The sequence below is a fragment of the Pararge aegeria genome, chromosome 5 (assembly GCF_905163445.1).
Source record: "Pararge aegeria chromosome 5, ilParAegt1.1, whole genome shotgun sequence".
Lineage (NCBI taxonomy): Eukaryota > Metazoa > Arthropoda > Insecta > Lepidoptera > Nymphalidae > Pararge > Pararge aegeria.
This window is the reverse complement of record NC_053184.1, coordinates 1,682,502-1,699,633: the sequence shown is the minus strand read 5'-3', so window position 1 is coordinate 1,699,633 and position 17,132 is coordinate 1,682,502. Positions and strand designations below refer to the sequence as shown.

The 17,132-nt window shown below is 36.0% G+C and overlaps 1 protein-coding gene across 3 annotated transcripts in view; it reads right to left on the bottom strand.

The window, feature by feature from the left end:
* Window positions 1-17,132, bottom strand: part of LOC120623700 (teneurin-m) — a 389,304-nt gene that overhangs the window by 269,232 nt on the left and 102,940 nt on the right. For all 3 annotated transcript variants that reach the window (XM_039889874.1, XM_039889875.1, XM_039889876.1), the window contains exon 3: window positions 899-1,096. In XM_039889874.1, the coding sequence (XP_039745808.1) occupies window positions 899-1,096 (198 nt within the window). The remainder of the gene's footprint in view (window positions 1-898; window positions 1,097-17,132) is intronic.

The window sequence follows — 17,132 nt, the reverse complement described above, 5'->3', positions numbered from 1 at the left end:
GTTTTGCCTCGTGCGCGTTAATTTGTGTAAGTGGCCGCGATAATGCCGCCATGTAATTAATATTAGTCAACCCATATTCGCCCTGTTTCTTACTCGTACACCCAGTTAAAGTTTAGCGCATTCGCCCGTTGCTGTTTTGAGAATGGGTTCCATTAAACGGTTCTAAACCATGGGCCTCATAAGGAGGCTCAGAGTCACTCAGCGAGCGATGGAAAGAGGTATGTTCTTGTGTATATGAGTGTCTCTACGTGTCCAATGAAGAAATGAGGAGACCCGTAGAAGAACTAGAGTTACCGACATAGCTCAACAAGTCGCGAAGCTGAAGTGGTAATGGGCGGAGCACATATCTCGGAGAACCGATGGACGTTGGGGTTCCAAGGTGTTGCAGAACCAACCCCGCACCATTAAACGCAGCGTTTGGCGACCCCCAACAAGGTGGACAGAATTATGATGTATTTATAAATAAAAGTGGATATAAAAAATCTACTTACTAGAAACGGACATAAATTAGTGATATCAGCACGTCGTCTTTGCAAAGTGCAAAAACCTTTGAGGGGATGAGTATACGCTTTTATAACATGAAACCAAAGGTAATATTAGATTTACCATTACATAAGTTTCAAAAATGTATATAAACTCATACATCGAGGTTACTTGATAAATTTCTTTCTAAGCCGCTCCGCTTTCATCTCACATAGGATAGAACAATGATTGTTAAATTGTAAAATGATGTTGGAAAAGAGCAACTGCTCAGTTTCTCAACGGCTTCTTCTCAGTAGAATCTGCTTTCCAAACCAGTGATAGAGTCACTACAAACAGACATACTTGGCGTTTCAAAAGTGCTTATATTAGGCCTACATAAAAATAATGATTATTTTATAAATTTTTTAAACCTCACCGTTTTGAACCAGCAGCGTAGAGTCCCGCGCGAGCGGTAGCTCCGAGTCGGTGAGCGTGGCGTCGGACGCGTTGTCTGAGGCCGAGGTGGGGGTGGTGGGTGCGGTGGGGGAGTCGGACAGGCCGCGGCGCGTGCGGCGCCGGCCGCTGCCGCTGCTCGAGCCGCTGCCCGAGCCGTAGGGGTGTAGGCGGCCCAGGCCTGCGAAAAACATGCTGGTTAGTCTTGCGGTAAAAGCCTAGTGGTAATAGCTACTTAGCATTTACATTCGGGGGGTTAGGTCGAATCCCAGCACGACCATCTAACTTTGGGATTTTATGTGCCTTTTCAGGTATTAAAATATCACTTGTTTCATGGGTGAAGGAAAAAAATGGTGAGGATACCAGCAGCCTATACATTTTTCGGAACCGATAGAATTTGAACCTGCGACTCCATGGCAATCGCGGCCAGAGCACTTTGACCACTTAGCTACGGCTCTCCAATATATCCAATCTAATGTTCTCAATAATGTTCTCAAATGGAAAAACGCAGACAATTAGTCACATGAATACATTCATCACGTTATATCTATTATTACCTATTCATTATCTACAAATTACCTTTTGCCTGCACATGTTAACTTAGATTCTATTCAAAATTGAAACCCTTGTTTTGTCCCCTTAGGGGATAATTTTCTGACTGACCAACGTTAGATATCACTATGCTAAATTTTTTATAAGGAGAATAAATGAATGTTGTTGATAGCCGATACTTCTGCAAACTTGCCCTAAACGCCTCCAGAACTATGTCAGTCACCAATGTAAACAGTCAGATTTATTTAATTTTGCACATAAAAATAAGAACAACTAAGTGCCTCAGTGATCTTGGTTTCAATCCAACGTATGAGGAAAAACATGTCAACCTTTTATGTAATGTCGGAACAAATAGAACCAACATGAAGACAATGCGTCTTAATACAAAACAAAAACAACTTCAAACAGAAAACAAGCGATAGACGGTAAGGAGATAACAATAAAACGACGAACAAAAAGAACGTTTTTAGCTTCGTACTTAAAAAGCATTTTCTCGTGGTCCCATTTAATAACACGGCTGTTGTTTTTTTTATATAATAATTTATCAATTTATAATGTATGTATCTGTTTATTTATAGTCGAAAACATCATATAACGTGCGAGATAAATTAATTGATTAATAAAGCTTGAAATCTAGATCCTTAAGTAAATTAATCCCTCTGGATTCCCCGGTTATCTGTTATACCATTTAAGGTTTTTAAATTTTTATAATATTTGGAAGACATACGTAATGAATTTCATTGTCTTGTAAGTAAATGGAGACCTTATTCATCTGCCCTGTGTTTGAAATAAAAAAACTAATTGATCAAATTAATTAAATGAATAGTTTGAGATATTAGAAACATCCTATATAGAGTGTAAGCGGTGCGGTGCGGGGGTTGTATTAATTCAATCAAAAAGTTTAATGCAGCAGACTTAGATTTGATAAGATGCTACGAAATCTCTAATGTCTTAATTTTTTATCACTGGTGCAGTAAACTTTCACTATTTTAAATAATGCTAAGAGTGGTTGTAGATCGAATATACTGGAGAAGCTGTCAAAGTCAAAGTCAAAGTCAAAAATATCTTTATTCAAGTAGGCCCATAGGTGGCACTTTTGATGCGTACATAAGAATTACACGGTAGTGATATGATGGCGATAACCACATTCGTAAACTTAAAACTAAAGCTACGAGGGTTCCAAACGCGTCTTGGTCTAAGAAGAAGCCCACAACAAACTTAGCCGGGTGTTTTTTTTTGTTAACACCATCTCACAATAAGCGATTAAAATACATTAAGTATGGGGAGGTGTGGGAGGTGACCCGTGCTCTGTAATGAGCTGGAAATGGGTTGATGTTATGATGATGTTCATAAAAATATATCAAAATTTAAAAAGCAAATGCACTGTAAAAATATAAATATAAGAAGCAAAAATAAACTCGTTGTTCAGTTTACTAGGCTACACAAAATTGCAAATTCATTCGAGGGCAATTGTATATTATTTTATTACCAAATGAAATCTTTGAAATGTCTCTCAATAAGTTCAAAGTTTATATAAAACGTAAGCTTACAGAAAAATCCTAATATAATATTAAGGATTATTTAAACGATAAAAAAGCTTGGGTGTGAATTGCTCTAGCTTCAGAGCTTAATATAAATTTATTGGAAGCTGGTGATAACAAAAAAATAAATTTACCCGGCTTGTTTACTTTTTTGTGGGCTCTTCTTAGACCAGGGCGCGTTTGGAACACTCGTAGCTTTAGGTTTAAGTTGGCGAACGAAGTTATCACCATCCCGTTACAATTATGTAAACAAATATGAAGGAACGCTTCATAAGTGCCTGTGATAGGCCTACATGAATAAAGAAATTTTAAATTTGAATTTTGCAAACAAATAAATGCAATAGAATACGTGTATAAATTAGAGTTTTCAAGAAATATAAATAAGATCTCCGTTAAACAGTGATAAAATTAGATAATACGTGCAAAAAAGAGACGATAAAAACCACGACAAAGGCAAAAGAAGCCTTAAATATAGACATCACAGGCGTAATAATTAAGACTAATAAGGCTTCGTTGTGTGACAAAGAGTATAATACAAATTCTCTACGAAATCCAATGTAAATAACGGCGCCGCAGCATTAGCTATTCAATATCTTTTGGAACCATAAGGGGCTGATAAAAAATATTGTAATGCCTATTATCTATATACTCTGACGGCCGATTGGCGCAGTTTGCAGCGACCCTGCTTTCTGAGACCAAGGCCGTGGGTTCCATTCCCACTACTGGAAAATGTGTGATAAGCATGAATGTTTTTCAGTGTCTAAATGTATATTCTTAGTATTTATGTATATAATTCATAGAAATTCATCAGTCATCTTAGTACCCATAACACAAGCTACGCTTACTTTGGGGCTAGATGGCGATGTGTGTATTGTCGTAGTATATTTATTATTTATCTATCTATATAAAACGTTTTCGTTGACCTCCCGGGTGCAGTGGTGAGCGGTGAGAAGTGGGAGGTCCCGGGTTGGAGCCCCGGCAGAGACAATTTGGGAATTTAAAATTTCTGAATATACTCTGGTGGTACCACCCTGTCAACAAAGACATCATCGTCATCATCATATCGAACCATTACCGTGCGACTACAGGGCACGGGTCTCCTGCCACAATGAGCAGGGGTTATGGCCTTAGTCCACCACGCTGGCTCAGTGCGGAATGGTGGACTCAACATACCTCTGAAAACATTATGTAGAACTCTCAGGCATGCCAGTTCTTTACGATGTTTTCCTTCACCGTGGTAGAAGCAAGTGGTATTTTTAATTACTTTTAGCGCACATAACTTAGAAAGTTAGAGGTGCGCGTTGGGATTCGAACCCGGCCCCCCAAATGTGAAGTCGAGCGAACCAATGCACTATCACCACTTTTTTATTTTTATTTTATAACTACATCTTCCTGCAGCGCTGATTTCCTCCGATGTGGTGGTCGGAGACCTTTTGTATCCTTTTAACTTTTAATTAAGTATTTTTAAGTATTATTATTATTAATTCATTAATTTATGTTTTTATTTATCTATTTATTGTTTGTTTATTTATATATTTATGTTTTTATTTATCCATTTATTGTTTATTTCTTTATTTATTTATTTATTATTATTATTATTGTTATTTTATATATTTGTTACAGATTTTGAGTAGAAGTAGAAAGAGATAGGGCACTACGATGTTACACATGTAAATCTTTATATTCTTATAATATAAATTATACACTGCGTCTTTTACTACTGTGTCCTATACTATCACCACTTTAAAACAGTTAACTTAGTTAAAACGTAACAGATCGAGAGATTTATTTTCAGCGAGTGTTTTTGTTTTTTATTTTACCACACGGGATTAAAGGAAATAGGTCAAGCCGCACATTGAACGGAGATTTATAGAATTACGATTACACCATCAACATAAAACAGCCCCGGCTTAATACCATTCGGATCCGTTATAAGTACCGGGAGCTTTCAAAAAATATCTCATTATCAACTTCATAAAAGCTTATCCTGCGACCGTAGTCACTTTAAAGCTGACTTTACACCAAGCGTGTGGCCTAATTCGACTACTATTTTTTAATAATATACCTACTACTTATTTTCAATGGTATTGAAGCCATTATTATTACCCCTTTACCGGCCCACTACAGGGTACGGGTCTCCCCCCACAATGAGAAGGGTTAAAGCCTTAGTACACAACACTGGCCCAGTGCGGATTGGTGGACTCCATGCCGCTTTGAGAACATTATGGAGAACTCTCAGGCATACAAGTTTATAAATAAATAACAAAAATATATATATCGACAATACATACATTGCCATCTAGCCCCAAAGTAAGCGTAGCTTTTGTTATGGGCACTAAGATGACTGATGAATATGTTTTATGAGAATTTAACATAAACACTTATAATATACAGATAAACACCCAGAAAACGCCAATCATTCATGTTCATCTTACAAACCTTTTTCAGTCGTGGGAATCGAACCTAAAGACTTGGGCTCAGATAGCAGGACCACTGTCGATCACGATCAATCGGCTGTCAAGTTTCCTCACGAATCTTTTCTTTCATCGTTAAAGCAAGTGATATTTTAATTGCTTAAAATGCAATGCAAACTTAGAAATGTAATAGGTTCGTGCTGGGATTCGAACTCGGCTATCGCCGATCCAGCGTGTTCTTTAGGTATGTCTACGAAAACAATTAGATTGCCAATTCAAAGATACATAGAAGAAAATATAGTTCATCACATAAACCCTTTACCGGCCCACTACAGAACACGGGTCTCCTACAATGAGAAGGGGTTAAGGCCGTAGTCCACCACGCTGGCCCAGTGCGTATTGGTGGACTCCACACAACTTTGAGAACATTATGTAGAACTCTCAGGTATGCAGGTTTCCTCACGATGTTTTTCTTCACCGTTGAAACAAGTGATATTTTAATTACTTGAAATGCACATAACTAAGTTAGAGGTGCGAGCTGGGATTCGAACTTGGCTTCGAAAGTGAAGTCGAGCTCCTACCCAATGCGCTATCACCGCTTCAGGGAGCTTTAGGGGTAATTTAGTTTAACTAAGGTACCTCGTTTATTTTTGTTTATTAATATTTTACGAAGTAATACTTAACATACTTGCATTCCTCAATATTCGAAAAGGCTGAGGCAGATTGGTGTACACACAATTCGACTTTCACGGCACTAGTGGCAACTTTTAATCCACGACTAAAATCTAATCGTATGAGACCATTAAGGGAAAAATATCAGCGAGGAATGAACCGCCCGCGTCGGAGAGCACTCTAGGCGAGTGAAAACTTTTTAATTTAAGGCAAATAAGGCAAACATCGCAAGAGGCTTCTATCAAAGGACTCCAAGAAAATAAAATTAGTTTGGGCCGTACCTCATTACTGGACTCCGTAATTGAATATGCAAATTGTATGTGAGCAGATTTTATATTGGACTACAGTCTGTTTGTTTGTTACAAAACAAGCAACGCTAGTAGTAATATAAAAAAAAAGCTTAACGAAGCTCTCGTTACGATATCGTGGTGTGTTGCAGAAAATATTTTTGACGCAGGACACTCTGTGAGTTTAAGTAGGATGTCCCGAGTTTGATTTCGGGCAGGACCAATTTGGGAATTTATAATTTCTTGATTACCTCTAGCCTGATCTTGTGTGAGGCTTTGGCCGTGGCTAGTTACTGATAAGGACGTGCCGCTAAGCGATTTAGTGTAGCGTTAAAACCGATTAGGGGTATGACTACCAAAACTCGCGAATAGGTTAGCCCGCTACCGTTTTAGATTACATCTTCATCTACCACCAGGTGAGATTGCAGTCAAGGGTTCACTTGTAGTGGAATAAAAAAAAAGAAAATTATAAGTCGGGCGTAGTTTTTACGACTGAAAGTTGTTTGAAGTCGGTTTAAATAATATCAACTTATTCAATAACCTAATTAGGAATGCAAAGAGAAACCTCCGCGAAAGACCAAACAAAAAGGACAATGAGCTCGTTAAGGAAATTCAAAACCCCCTTCCCTTACCACGGAGAGTTGAGTTGAAGTGGATATTTGGATAAGAAATGCTAATTGGAATTACATAACATACAAGTAATTAAATAATTTAAATTGCCACAACAAAACAAACATGAGCTTATAACATACCTGAACAATATTTATTATATTAATAATAATTATGTGTTAGTAGTTAGAGTATTAGAATTTATAACATGTAGTATATTATTTATTTTAGTTACAACATTTTTATCACCGCGCCAACCTGTTTCTTATTAGAACTACTTTCGTCAAAGGTGATAAGACCGTCTTTACAGCTAAACTATTTTTTGTAAATTTTGTACATTGTATTTGATTTTATGTGTGCAATAAATAATTTAATACTAATAATAATACCGGATCTATCAAAAAGAAATCAATACGTCTAAACATGGTATTGACATGACTTCTGAACTCTTTCACAAAACAGACATCAGCAACATGTGAACTAGATAGATATATCGTCTTTATTGCTCATAATAGGGTAAAGCAAGTTACCGTTATTAAATCAAATATTATCTTAATTATTGCACCAAATTTAATTTACACGTTACATGTTTCACGAGATACGAGCAGGTTTAATCACTTCTACGAAAGAAAAAACTAAACTATCGTTAAATTCTTTTTGCGTTCAATAGTTCGCTAAAAGATCATAGTCTAGTGACATAATATTATGACATCAAGCATACAATTTATAAAATACGAGCGTACGTTTTCAATAAAGGTAATTTGATTACACTTTATTAAAAGCATTGCTTTCTTTACTTCTTAATCTGACTTACGTATTGTTGATATTTTCTTTCCTTCTTTTTTATTCTTATCAGTTTATGCTTCAATGAAAATCTATTAATATTGATGGTCAAAGACACGCAAAGATACACTTTAAGCACAAAGCAAAAACCGTCGTTTAGAATAGAATCACAAGCACATAAATTAAAATTAGTAGAGACACAAAAAATAATCAACACAGGGAGTCAAAAACGCGTTCATTGCAAATATTCGCGACCTAAAACTGGACAGTCTAGAATGTACCTCGCCCACGTGGGCGTATGGGGACTAATACAAATAAAAACATTGCCTGTTTCCTCTCGCGCAGATAAGGAGTTTGATAATAACCCATGGAGCAGGATGTCCGGAGCGATAGCTGGTGACCGGTCAATTTTAATGAATTCACTCGGTTTTGCCAACTATTGTAATAATTTACTTATTTTTATGTACTACGCTCAATTTGAGTAACTCAATGGCAAAATGCATACGAGGTTTTATTATTGTAAATAATAAAATAAATAATAAAAAATAAATAATAATAAATTTTTTGATAATACCGATAATTCTTTGATCTGTGATTCTGTAGTTGAACATGCCAACCACTATACAAACGAGGTAGTAGGACTATTGTCGTAGTGTAGCAAAATCTCAATGTTAAATTAATATTAGATACGTGACGTAGAGTAAAGTGTAGCGCAGTAGGAAGACCTGTTGTGAATTCGTAAAGAACTTGCCGCGAGCTTTGTTGTGAGTTGTGATGAATATTACTAGACACACTGCAAAGTTGTGAAGTAGAAATGAAACAGCACTGGGGCAATTTAGGGAGTTATATCCTGAAAATGTCTCTCCGTTATAAATATTTTCCAACAGTAAATTGTACTTAAAGAAGAATAAGTTTAAAGCTAAGAGTCAAATCTGACAGATCCCTTCTTATTATATTCTGATTGAACAACGATGCTGGGAGTTGATGCTACAATTTTCATGTACTTTGCAGAAATGTTTACTTTTGACGGATAAAGCCGATGCTCTACCGAACGGTATATAACCTTCGCCTATAAAAACGTAACGTTTCGCATGATATGTAAGAAAAACGCCCTACAAAGTGCCGTTCTGTGTCCATCAACCGTAGGCCATGAGGCGGAGCAGTAAAGTCTCTCGTGCTTGTGATTACACTGACAATGAGATGTAGACACAAGTGACTGGAACGGTACGGATTGGTAGACTTCACACACCTTTGGTCATGGAGAACAATCAGGTTTCCTCACAATATTTTCCTTATCTCTTGAAATCACTGTTTACTCAGAAAAGTTAGAGGAGATTTAGCTAGACATTTAAGAGACGAATTATAAAAAGAAATGCTAAACATCTTATTGTCTTACAGAATATCTACGGATCAAAGCCTTAATTCAATTTAGAAGGGTCACCCAGTTATCTAACAAACGAATTTTATTAGGTTAACCTTGATTTGCCACATGTCCCTTGGTACAATCAAGTTTGCCTACACAAAAATCGAATTACAACAAAATTCAATCCGGCAAAATAGTGAACTCATAAATATACAATTGTCGAGTTGCTTTCGCAACAAAATCACGTCTTCATGAATAAGGAGTAACCCTCCCAAAAAGAATTCGCGAAAACACACACACGTGTAGTAAACGCAAAATCTGCTTTCCGCACGTATTGCTAGCACTTCGTTACTGGCCCTGAAAGGAAACTACAATTTAAATCGTACAAAGTCGAATAAACGAACCGGTAAACCTGGAATCCCTGAGGGGAACAACCTGTCAGAATTCGTCATTGCTCAAATAGAAAAACCTCCAATGAAAAATAAGCACTGAGTATTGAAGCGTGTTATAGCAGAGAATACACAAATTGATCATCGGTTCAGTTTGATAAGTTCAATTTTTCATGTCTCAGTCTGTAATTCATCATAAATGTGAAAGAGTTTTAAATGAAAACAAAACTGACTTTACTAGTAGTGGTTCAACATAACTTCACTAAATTCTCGACGTTTGCGAGCGATTTTTAGGGGCCCATTGTGGAATTCCATCCTTAATCTTCAAACCGTTCAAATAACTTTTTTATAAGATCAACTAGATAAATTTTTTGAAGTCAACTTTGGACTTCAGGTATACATAGAAGGAGTAGTATCGCCATTAAAAAAATATGCTCAAACTTTCCAGATTAAAGTCTCCGGTACACGGCTAAAACTAGAATAAATAAAACTACTACAGTATGTTAATCAATATAAATTCCCACAGTACCTACATCAGATATAATATTCTAAACACGGCGCCCCGCGTTAAGGCAAACGTAGAAATTTGTCACATGAGCGATGGTTCACCTACGTGTTTCGCCGTTCAAATCCCAAATATAATCCGTTGTCGTACGAATAAAACGCACCTTTATTACTTTAACGGGAGATGTTTAAATTCCGTGCGGCCATCTTCGGGGAATTCACATTTCATATGACAGTGGACCAGGATTATCCACTGAATTTATATCTTACCCATGTTATCAAAAAGATCGTTTTCGATTGCGCACGTGCCTCTCGCCGAACTGAGCTGTAGCATCCAGGAGTGTGACTGCATGATTTCATGCCAGCCAAAGTAAAGAAGGTTGACAAATAGGTCGGGCGTGCCGATGTTCAGTTTTATTAAAATTAAAACGTTCTATCGTGACATTAATAAAAGTCGCTTCGCATGAAAATTGCGTACACCCCTCCGTATAAATTTACAGTAAGAACACGGGGATGAACTGAACATTTTTATTATCATGGCGCTAGTTTATTACGTCTCGAGCTTAAGTATTAGATATTTCTAATTTCTTCACTGTGGACGGAGTACTTGCACGGAAAATAACGAGCTCCCTAACGCAGCATTGTGTGCTGTAGACTTTACATTGGAAGTCTTAAATTAAAATTCAAGGTCATTTCAGGTACACTTGTAAAATTATTGTTTTAAATAAGAGAATGCCAAAATTTTATATAATCAAGCTCAACACGCTGCTCCAAAGAGGTTTGGTGAGTTTTAACGATTATAAGATATAAACCCCCACGTTAGGACTGCAGTATTATGGATCCAAATTCTACCTATGAAGAGTTATCTTTTATGAGAAGATTCAGCAGATTGATTAGGTTGCAAAATCGGAGCCCAGCGTTTCTACGTCAATCCTGGATCTATATACGAACATAACTCTTTGAGCATAAGTAAACAGAAAATAGGAATAGAGATAAAATTGGATCTAAGTAAATCAGCCAAGTAGCGAAGCCCCGTCCATAGCAATAATTCAATCTTAGTCGCACAATTTCACCGACAATTTATTCGGAATGAACTGTAGTTGTCAAATGCTGACGCTAACGTATCGAAGGAATAAATGATAGACATAAAAGAGCTGAAGACAACATTGTCCCTCAATATTGTGATCACGTAGAAGAAATGCCAGACTTGGTGGAGACGCAATCTTCGGAGTAAGAATTACATTTATACAAAGAATGGGAAAATCACTGGTAATTCGATGCATGGGAGCGATGAAACATAAGTAAATTATGGAGGGTAGAGAAAAGAAAAATATATACCTTTATTTTAGCTAGATAGTTTTCGTGTAACTTTTGACGTATTAAATAATATATAATTTCACTGCCTTGCAAACTGTTTTAGTAACTTTGCTTTAATTTAATTGTCTGTTCTGTTAAACGATTTGTTAGAAGATTATATTACGATACACACTAAGTGATTGAGTCAACTCGCTGGATTTTATAAAACCAGAGGTCTCTGACTTTCAATTCTTTCAATTTACGTTAATTCTTAAGTATTTTTATTTTTTCTAAGACACAAATCAAGTTGTGTTAACCTTTAATTGAATCTATAATACAGGAACTTAAACAAGCTTGTAAGCTTACGAGGATCACATAAACAAGTAAATAAGTACAACTATTAGACAAACATGAGAGCTTATTTTTAAATTGAAATTATCTAGGGGGACCCAAAATTACAGTTTTTATGAGATAACTGGACGTCCTAAACATAAACATTATAACTTTAAAACGAAACATCAACTATTTCAATAAAACTGCTTTAAGAAACGTTTAAAAGATGAGGAATTTGATAAGGTTTTAAGCTAAATATCTTGATTACCCCTAAAACTCGAACAATGTAATGAAATAGTGTCAAACTCTGTTAGAAGAAAATTACTACATTTAAATAGGCATTGTCAGAACTATCAAAGTTACAAATTAGATCCGTTTATTGGAAGAGACAAGGGAGAATCCTATTAAGAGACGAAATTGTTTCGCTTAATAGATTTTAATCTGTTAATGTTTCGCGAAAGTCGGTAAATATTTCAAATTCATTTTAGCAAGGTTGCTTTTATTGTGTCAAATAAAGTTTTAGTAGTAAATTTCGTTTTTGTTTTCCCGCATGTTTTTGTGATACTTATTAAAAACTATATAATAAATTAAATTAAATCATTTTTTCAGTCAAAGTCAAAAATATCTTTATTCAAGTAAGCCCTTGGAAAGCCCTTCTTTATTCAAATAAGGCATTCATAGGTGGCACTTTTGATGCGTACATTACATGAGGAGTATGCGGTTGTGAGATGATGGCGATAACCATATTTAAGTAGAAATAGATAAAAATAAAGGCAAGAAGAAGAGCAAGATTGGATTTTATGGGTCAATTAAAGCTAATGATGTGAACTAATAAAATAGTGAAAGATAGAGCCGTGGTTAGAGAATAATAGAAAATAATGCACCAACGGATGAAACTCTTTAATTGAAGGAGAAGAAAAATAAAACATCCTAATAGTGATTAAAATGTCTAAAACCAAGAATAATATGACCGTTGAGAAGTGTTAGTATTGACAAAACAAATGACCTAAGCTCATTAGTTGCTATGCTCAGAGGAATCAGCTAACACAAATACATCAGCCGATGATGTAATCAACAACAAACGGAAAGCATCAATCTTAACCCGACAGTTGTTTTGCTGGAAGATAATGACTTTCATCGACATACTCCACCAATCCCCAAGGTACAATCGGCCACAACAAGCCAAATAAACAGAGACGATCAACACAATCATTGCGATTCATTCGGACTTAGATCCAAAAATCCGTCCTGCGAGTGTTTGTTTTTGATTTTTGTCTAACGAGACAATGGGGAAATGATGAGCACCGCACTGCACGTCGCCTTTGGGAATTCACCCCATACCCACACAGCCCCTTTATATAACAACTTCTACGCGACTTTATTCCTTGCAACGAAGTGCATAGGATATAAATTATGTTGCAGTTCCAGAGGATTAAGTCCATTTTGTTGTTGGGACGGTCACATATGGCGTCAAACGGGCTACGGCGAGTGACGGCATGCCACTCGAGGGAGTCAGATTGGCCTCTACTCGGGACAGGCACTACGTCAAGGCAACTTGGACCTTCAAGATTTAAAGCAATGGTGTTGCAGAGGTTTAAATTGACTCAGTTTTGGTACAGATTTGTTTTACTATAATATTATAAAACGAAGCACCACGCTACGTCTGTCAGTCTGTCTGAACGTCATAAGATTAAGAATACCGAAAAGAATTTTACGTTTTCTAGTTTTCTATTTTTTTATTCATTTTTGTTTACATTAAACCTATATTAGTTAAACATTTAATATATAAAAATATTATAATATATATATATATTTACTAAAACCAATCAACGGGTAGATCAAATCTAAAAAGTCTTGAAACCACCGCAGCAAGGCATAGTGCCTATATACTAACAGCATCATATCAACCCATTACCGGCCCACTACAGGGCACGGGTCTCCTTCGACACTGAGAAGGGTTAAAGCCGAAGTCCACCACGCTGGCCCATTGCTGATTTGTGGAAGCGTGTGAATGCCTTTAAAACATTATGGAAAATCTCAGGCATGCATGATGTTTTCCTTCACCGTTGAAGCACCGACACGCGCATAGTACCTACGCTACGCGACGCACACCGAATAAAGTGACACGAGTTACATGATTTTAATTTTGCATGTGACTTTTGTGCTGTTTCTGATTTCCTTCAGTAAAAAATATATCAGTGGCTTACTCAAAAAATATTAGGTTTTCGGTTTCACAGATAAGTCTCAGAGACAGTACATAAAGTATCTTTGAAGCCTGTGAAGTGTTATTTCGGTTTTCATTTACACGTTGTATAACATTCAATTCATTTCTTCCACATAATATTTTTCTCTCCAGGGTTACAAGTAAACCTAAAAATACTTGGCAAAGCTTAGCATTTTCAAAATTAATAACGATATTTTTTTATTGATAGCGCTACATGATTAATACAAATACAAGCGCAGAATATACAAGCTCCCTATAATAATGAAGTTACAAATTAGCAGAGTAAGATTTAACATTGTAGTTTGTAGTAACCGAAAAGCAGTGTAATCTGCTTAACAAGCCACTAATTAGACGCGTTGTTTATCTTTGTAATGATCTCGGATCAAAGCGAACTGATAGACGGTAGTAGGTACGTGTTATGTAAACCGCTGTTCAGATCGCGAACTCGAAGGACTTGTACCCTAGTTTTTCTTTATTATGACTAGTTTTATGTGATAGCCTAGTTGGTAATGCTGCGGCTTTCCTTTCGTGGAGACCGAGTTCAAGCCCCGGCACGCAAGAATAACTTTTCAGAGTTATGTGCGTTTTTAATTTAAGCAATTTAAATATAACTAAATTGTTATATAGATATTATATATACAAACTGTATATATATTTATTTGTAATTAAAGTATTAATTAATTCCGTCATTTGTAATGACTGTTTTTGCGGCGCTTGCGTTTGAGACTCTGGGCCCGTGGTCTTCGGATACAAAAAAAATTATTAACATCGTGTCCCAAAAATTGATCCTTACGGCTAGTCACCCAAGAGTTAGCGCTTATTTAGCCCAACGACTAAGTCTAGCAATTCAAAGAGGCAATAGCGCCAGCATTTTGGGTACCATGCCCATAAGTAAACAGTTAGACGGCTCATATTTATTGTAAATATTAATTTTAGTTTGTAATTATTATTTCCCTAGTGCCTAAAATATTTTTTTTCGTTGGTTTGTTAAAAAAAAATGTATGTATGTGGTCAGTAAATAATAAATAAAAGAAATAAATAAATAATTGCTTTAAGGGAGGAAGGAAACCTGAATGCCTACGAGTTCTCTATAAAGTTCTCAACGGAGTGTGATGTCTACCAATCTGCACTTGGCACTAGTGTGGTACACCACAGCCTAAACCTTGACCATTCTGTGCCCTTTAGTGGACCCGTAACGGGTTGATGAGGATGATGATGATGAAAGACGAGGCTATCACTAGGCATCAACCTTTAATTATATTTGTATATAAGGTATGTTATGTTGTATTGTAACCATTTATGAAATGAAATGAAATGAAATATTTATTTTGCTAAATGTTTAGGATATAAAGTTCCAACATATTCTGTTAATACATCAACATGCAAAATTTAAACATTATGTTATATTAATAATAATCTTATTTGTTATCAATTATATAAAATTATGTTCTGAGATTTATAGTATCATATTATATAATTGTTTTAGTTATTTAATCACAACTCTAAGATAGATCTTATTTGGATAAATAAATAAATATTTTCTTTCTTTTTTACATATCAAACGTAGGACCTCGTTATCTGTAGTCAGACATAGCACCCACTAGATCCGTACACTGGCAGTTAACTATATTCAATATTCAGAAAACCCTGCAGGAGCCACTCAGTGTAAACGCTAAGCCCGCGATCTTAAACTTGTGATTTATTTAAGTCGTCGGGTATTTATTGATCGCTGTATGACGCTGGCGTTTCAGGGGAATTCACTCCGAAACCGGGTCAACTGGGACGATCTCATGTCGCTGCAACTGTTTGTTTAACGTTTTCTGTAAATAAGCTTGTCGTACGAAACGTTCAAACATCAGGACTCAGTTGCTGACTTCTTCCGAAGTTTTAATGGATTTTAAGTGCGTAGCGAAGGCGACAATTTTCCTTTAGCCACCGGCGGTTTTGAAGCTTATACTGTATTCCATAAGTTTGATTTTGTCGCGGCATTGGTCACTAGTCTAGTAGCGATAAGTAAAAAAAAAACGCCATAAAAACAGACTTTTTTGAACAACTTAATAGCAAGAAATAAATATTCTCTACAATGTTTTCTTGAAAAAGTCTATGTCAACTATGTTGTAAAAATTACTAAAAATTGATATAGATACCGTTCCATTTTATATAATATAAAAGAAATAACCTTTTCTTCATTGGCAGTGATGTTAAAACCCATGAACGGTTTCGAAGCGACATCGTATCGGAACAACTTATCGCTTGGCAACTCGGCTTTGTCGGTATAGTAGTAACTATTCAATACTTTTTTTTATTCCACTACAAGTTAGCCCTTGACTGCAATCTCACCTGATGATAAATGATGATGCAGTCTGAGATGATAGCGGGTTAACCTGTTAGGGAGTAATCTTAAACCCATACTCCTAATCATTTCTACGCGACATCGTACCGGAACGATTAATCGCTTAGCGGCACGACTTTGTCGGTAGCTAGAGAAAATTCAGAAATTATTATTTCCCGCATTGCCACCTCCCACTAAAATTCACAGCGTACACCGTTTCGCCAGGGAGGTCATCAAAAAATTATAAATAAATTAAATTATAAAAGTTTTCCCTCCTCTTAAAAAACCACAGCCCTCAAAACTGTGTTCTAAAACTGTTTTTACACTTGGGGGACATAAATGTTTATTCATACGTTTGATTTTATGTGAACACGGTCGCGGTACAAAACTATTTAAAAATAAAACAATGACGAGAAAATAGTTATTGCGCTTGAAAACTGTACCACTGCGTTTGAACATTTAAATATTCTGTATTTAGAATTTTGGAAATACTAATCGAATCCTTCCAGAAAACCTTCGTGACCCGTAGATGCTAATTATTAGACTAACAAGGTAGTTTTAAGAATAAATTAAGTTAATAAACTTCAATAAAAGTCAACTTTGAATAGCCTTTTAGAACGAGACCACACAAGACTGATACCATCGGTAAGATGCAGAGATATTATAAGTTCCTAATGAGACATTGATAGTTCAATAATTCACAGCAATCCCGGAGTGTCTACAAACCGGCATTAAGTGATTGCGTCGAACCGTAGCTTCGTGATACACACAAACTTCATGTGAAGTTAATGAGAAAATTAGCTCTATCTTACCATCTTAATCTATGCATATAAATAAAAAATATATATATATATACTACGACAATACACACATCGCCATCTAGCCCCAAAGTAAGCGTAGCTTGTGTTATGGGTACTA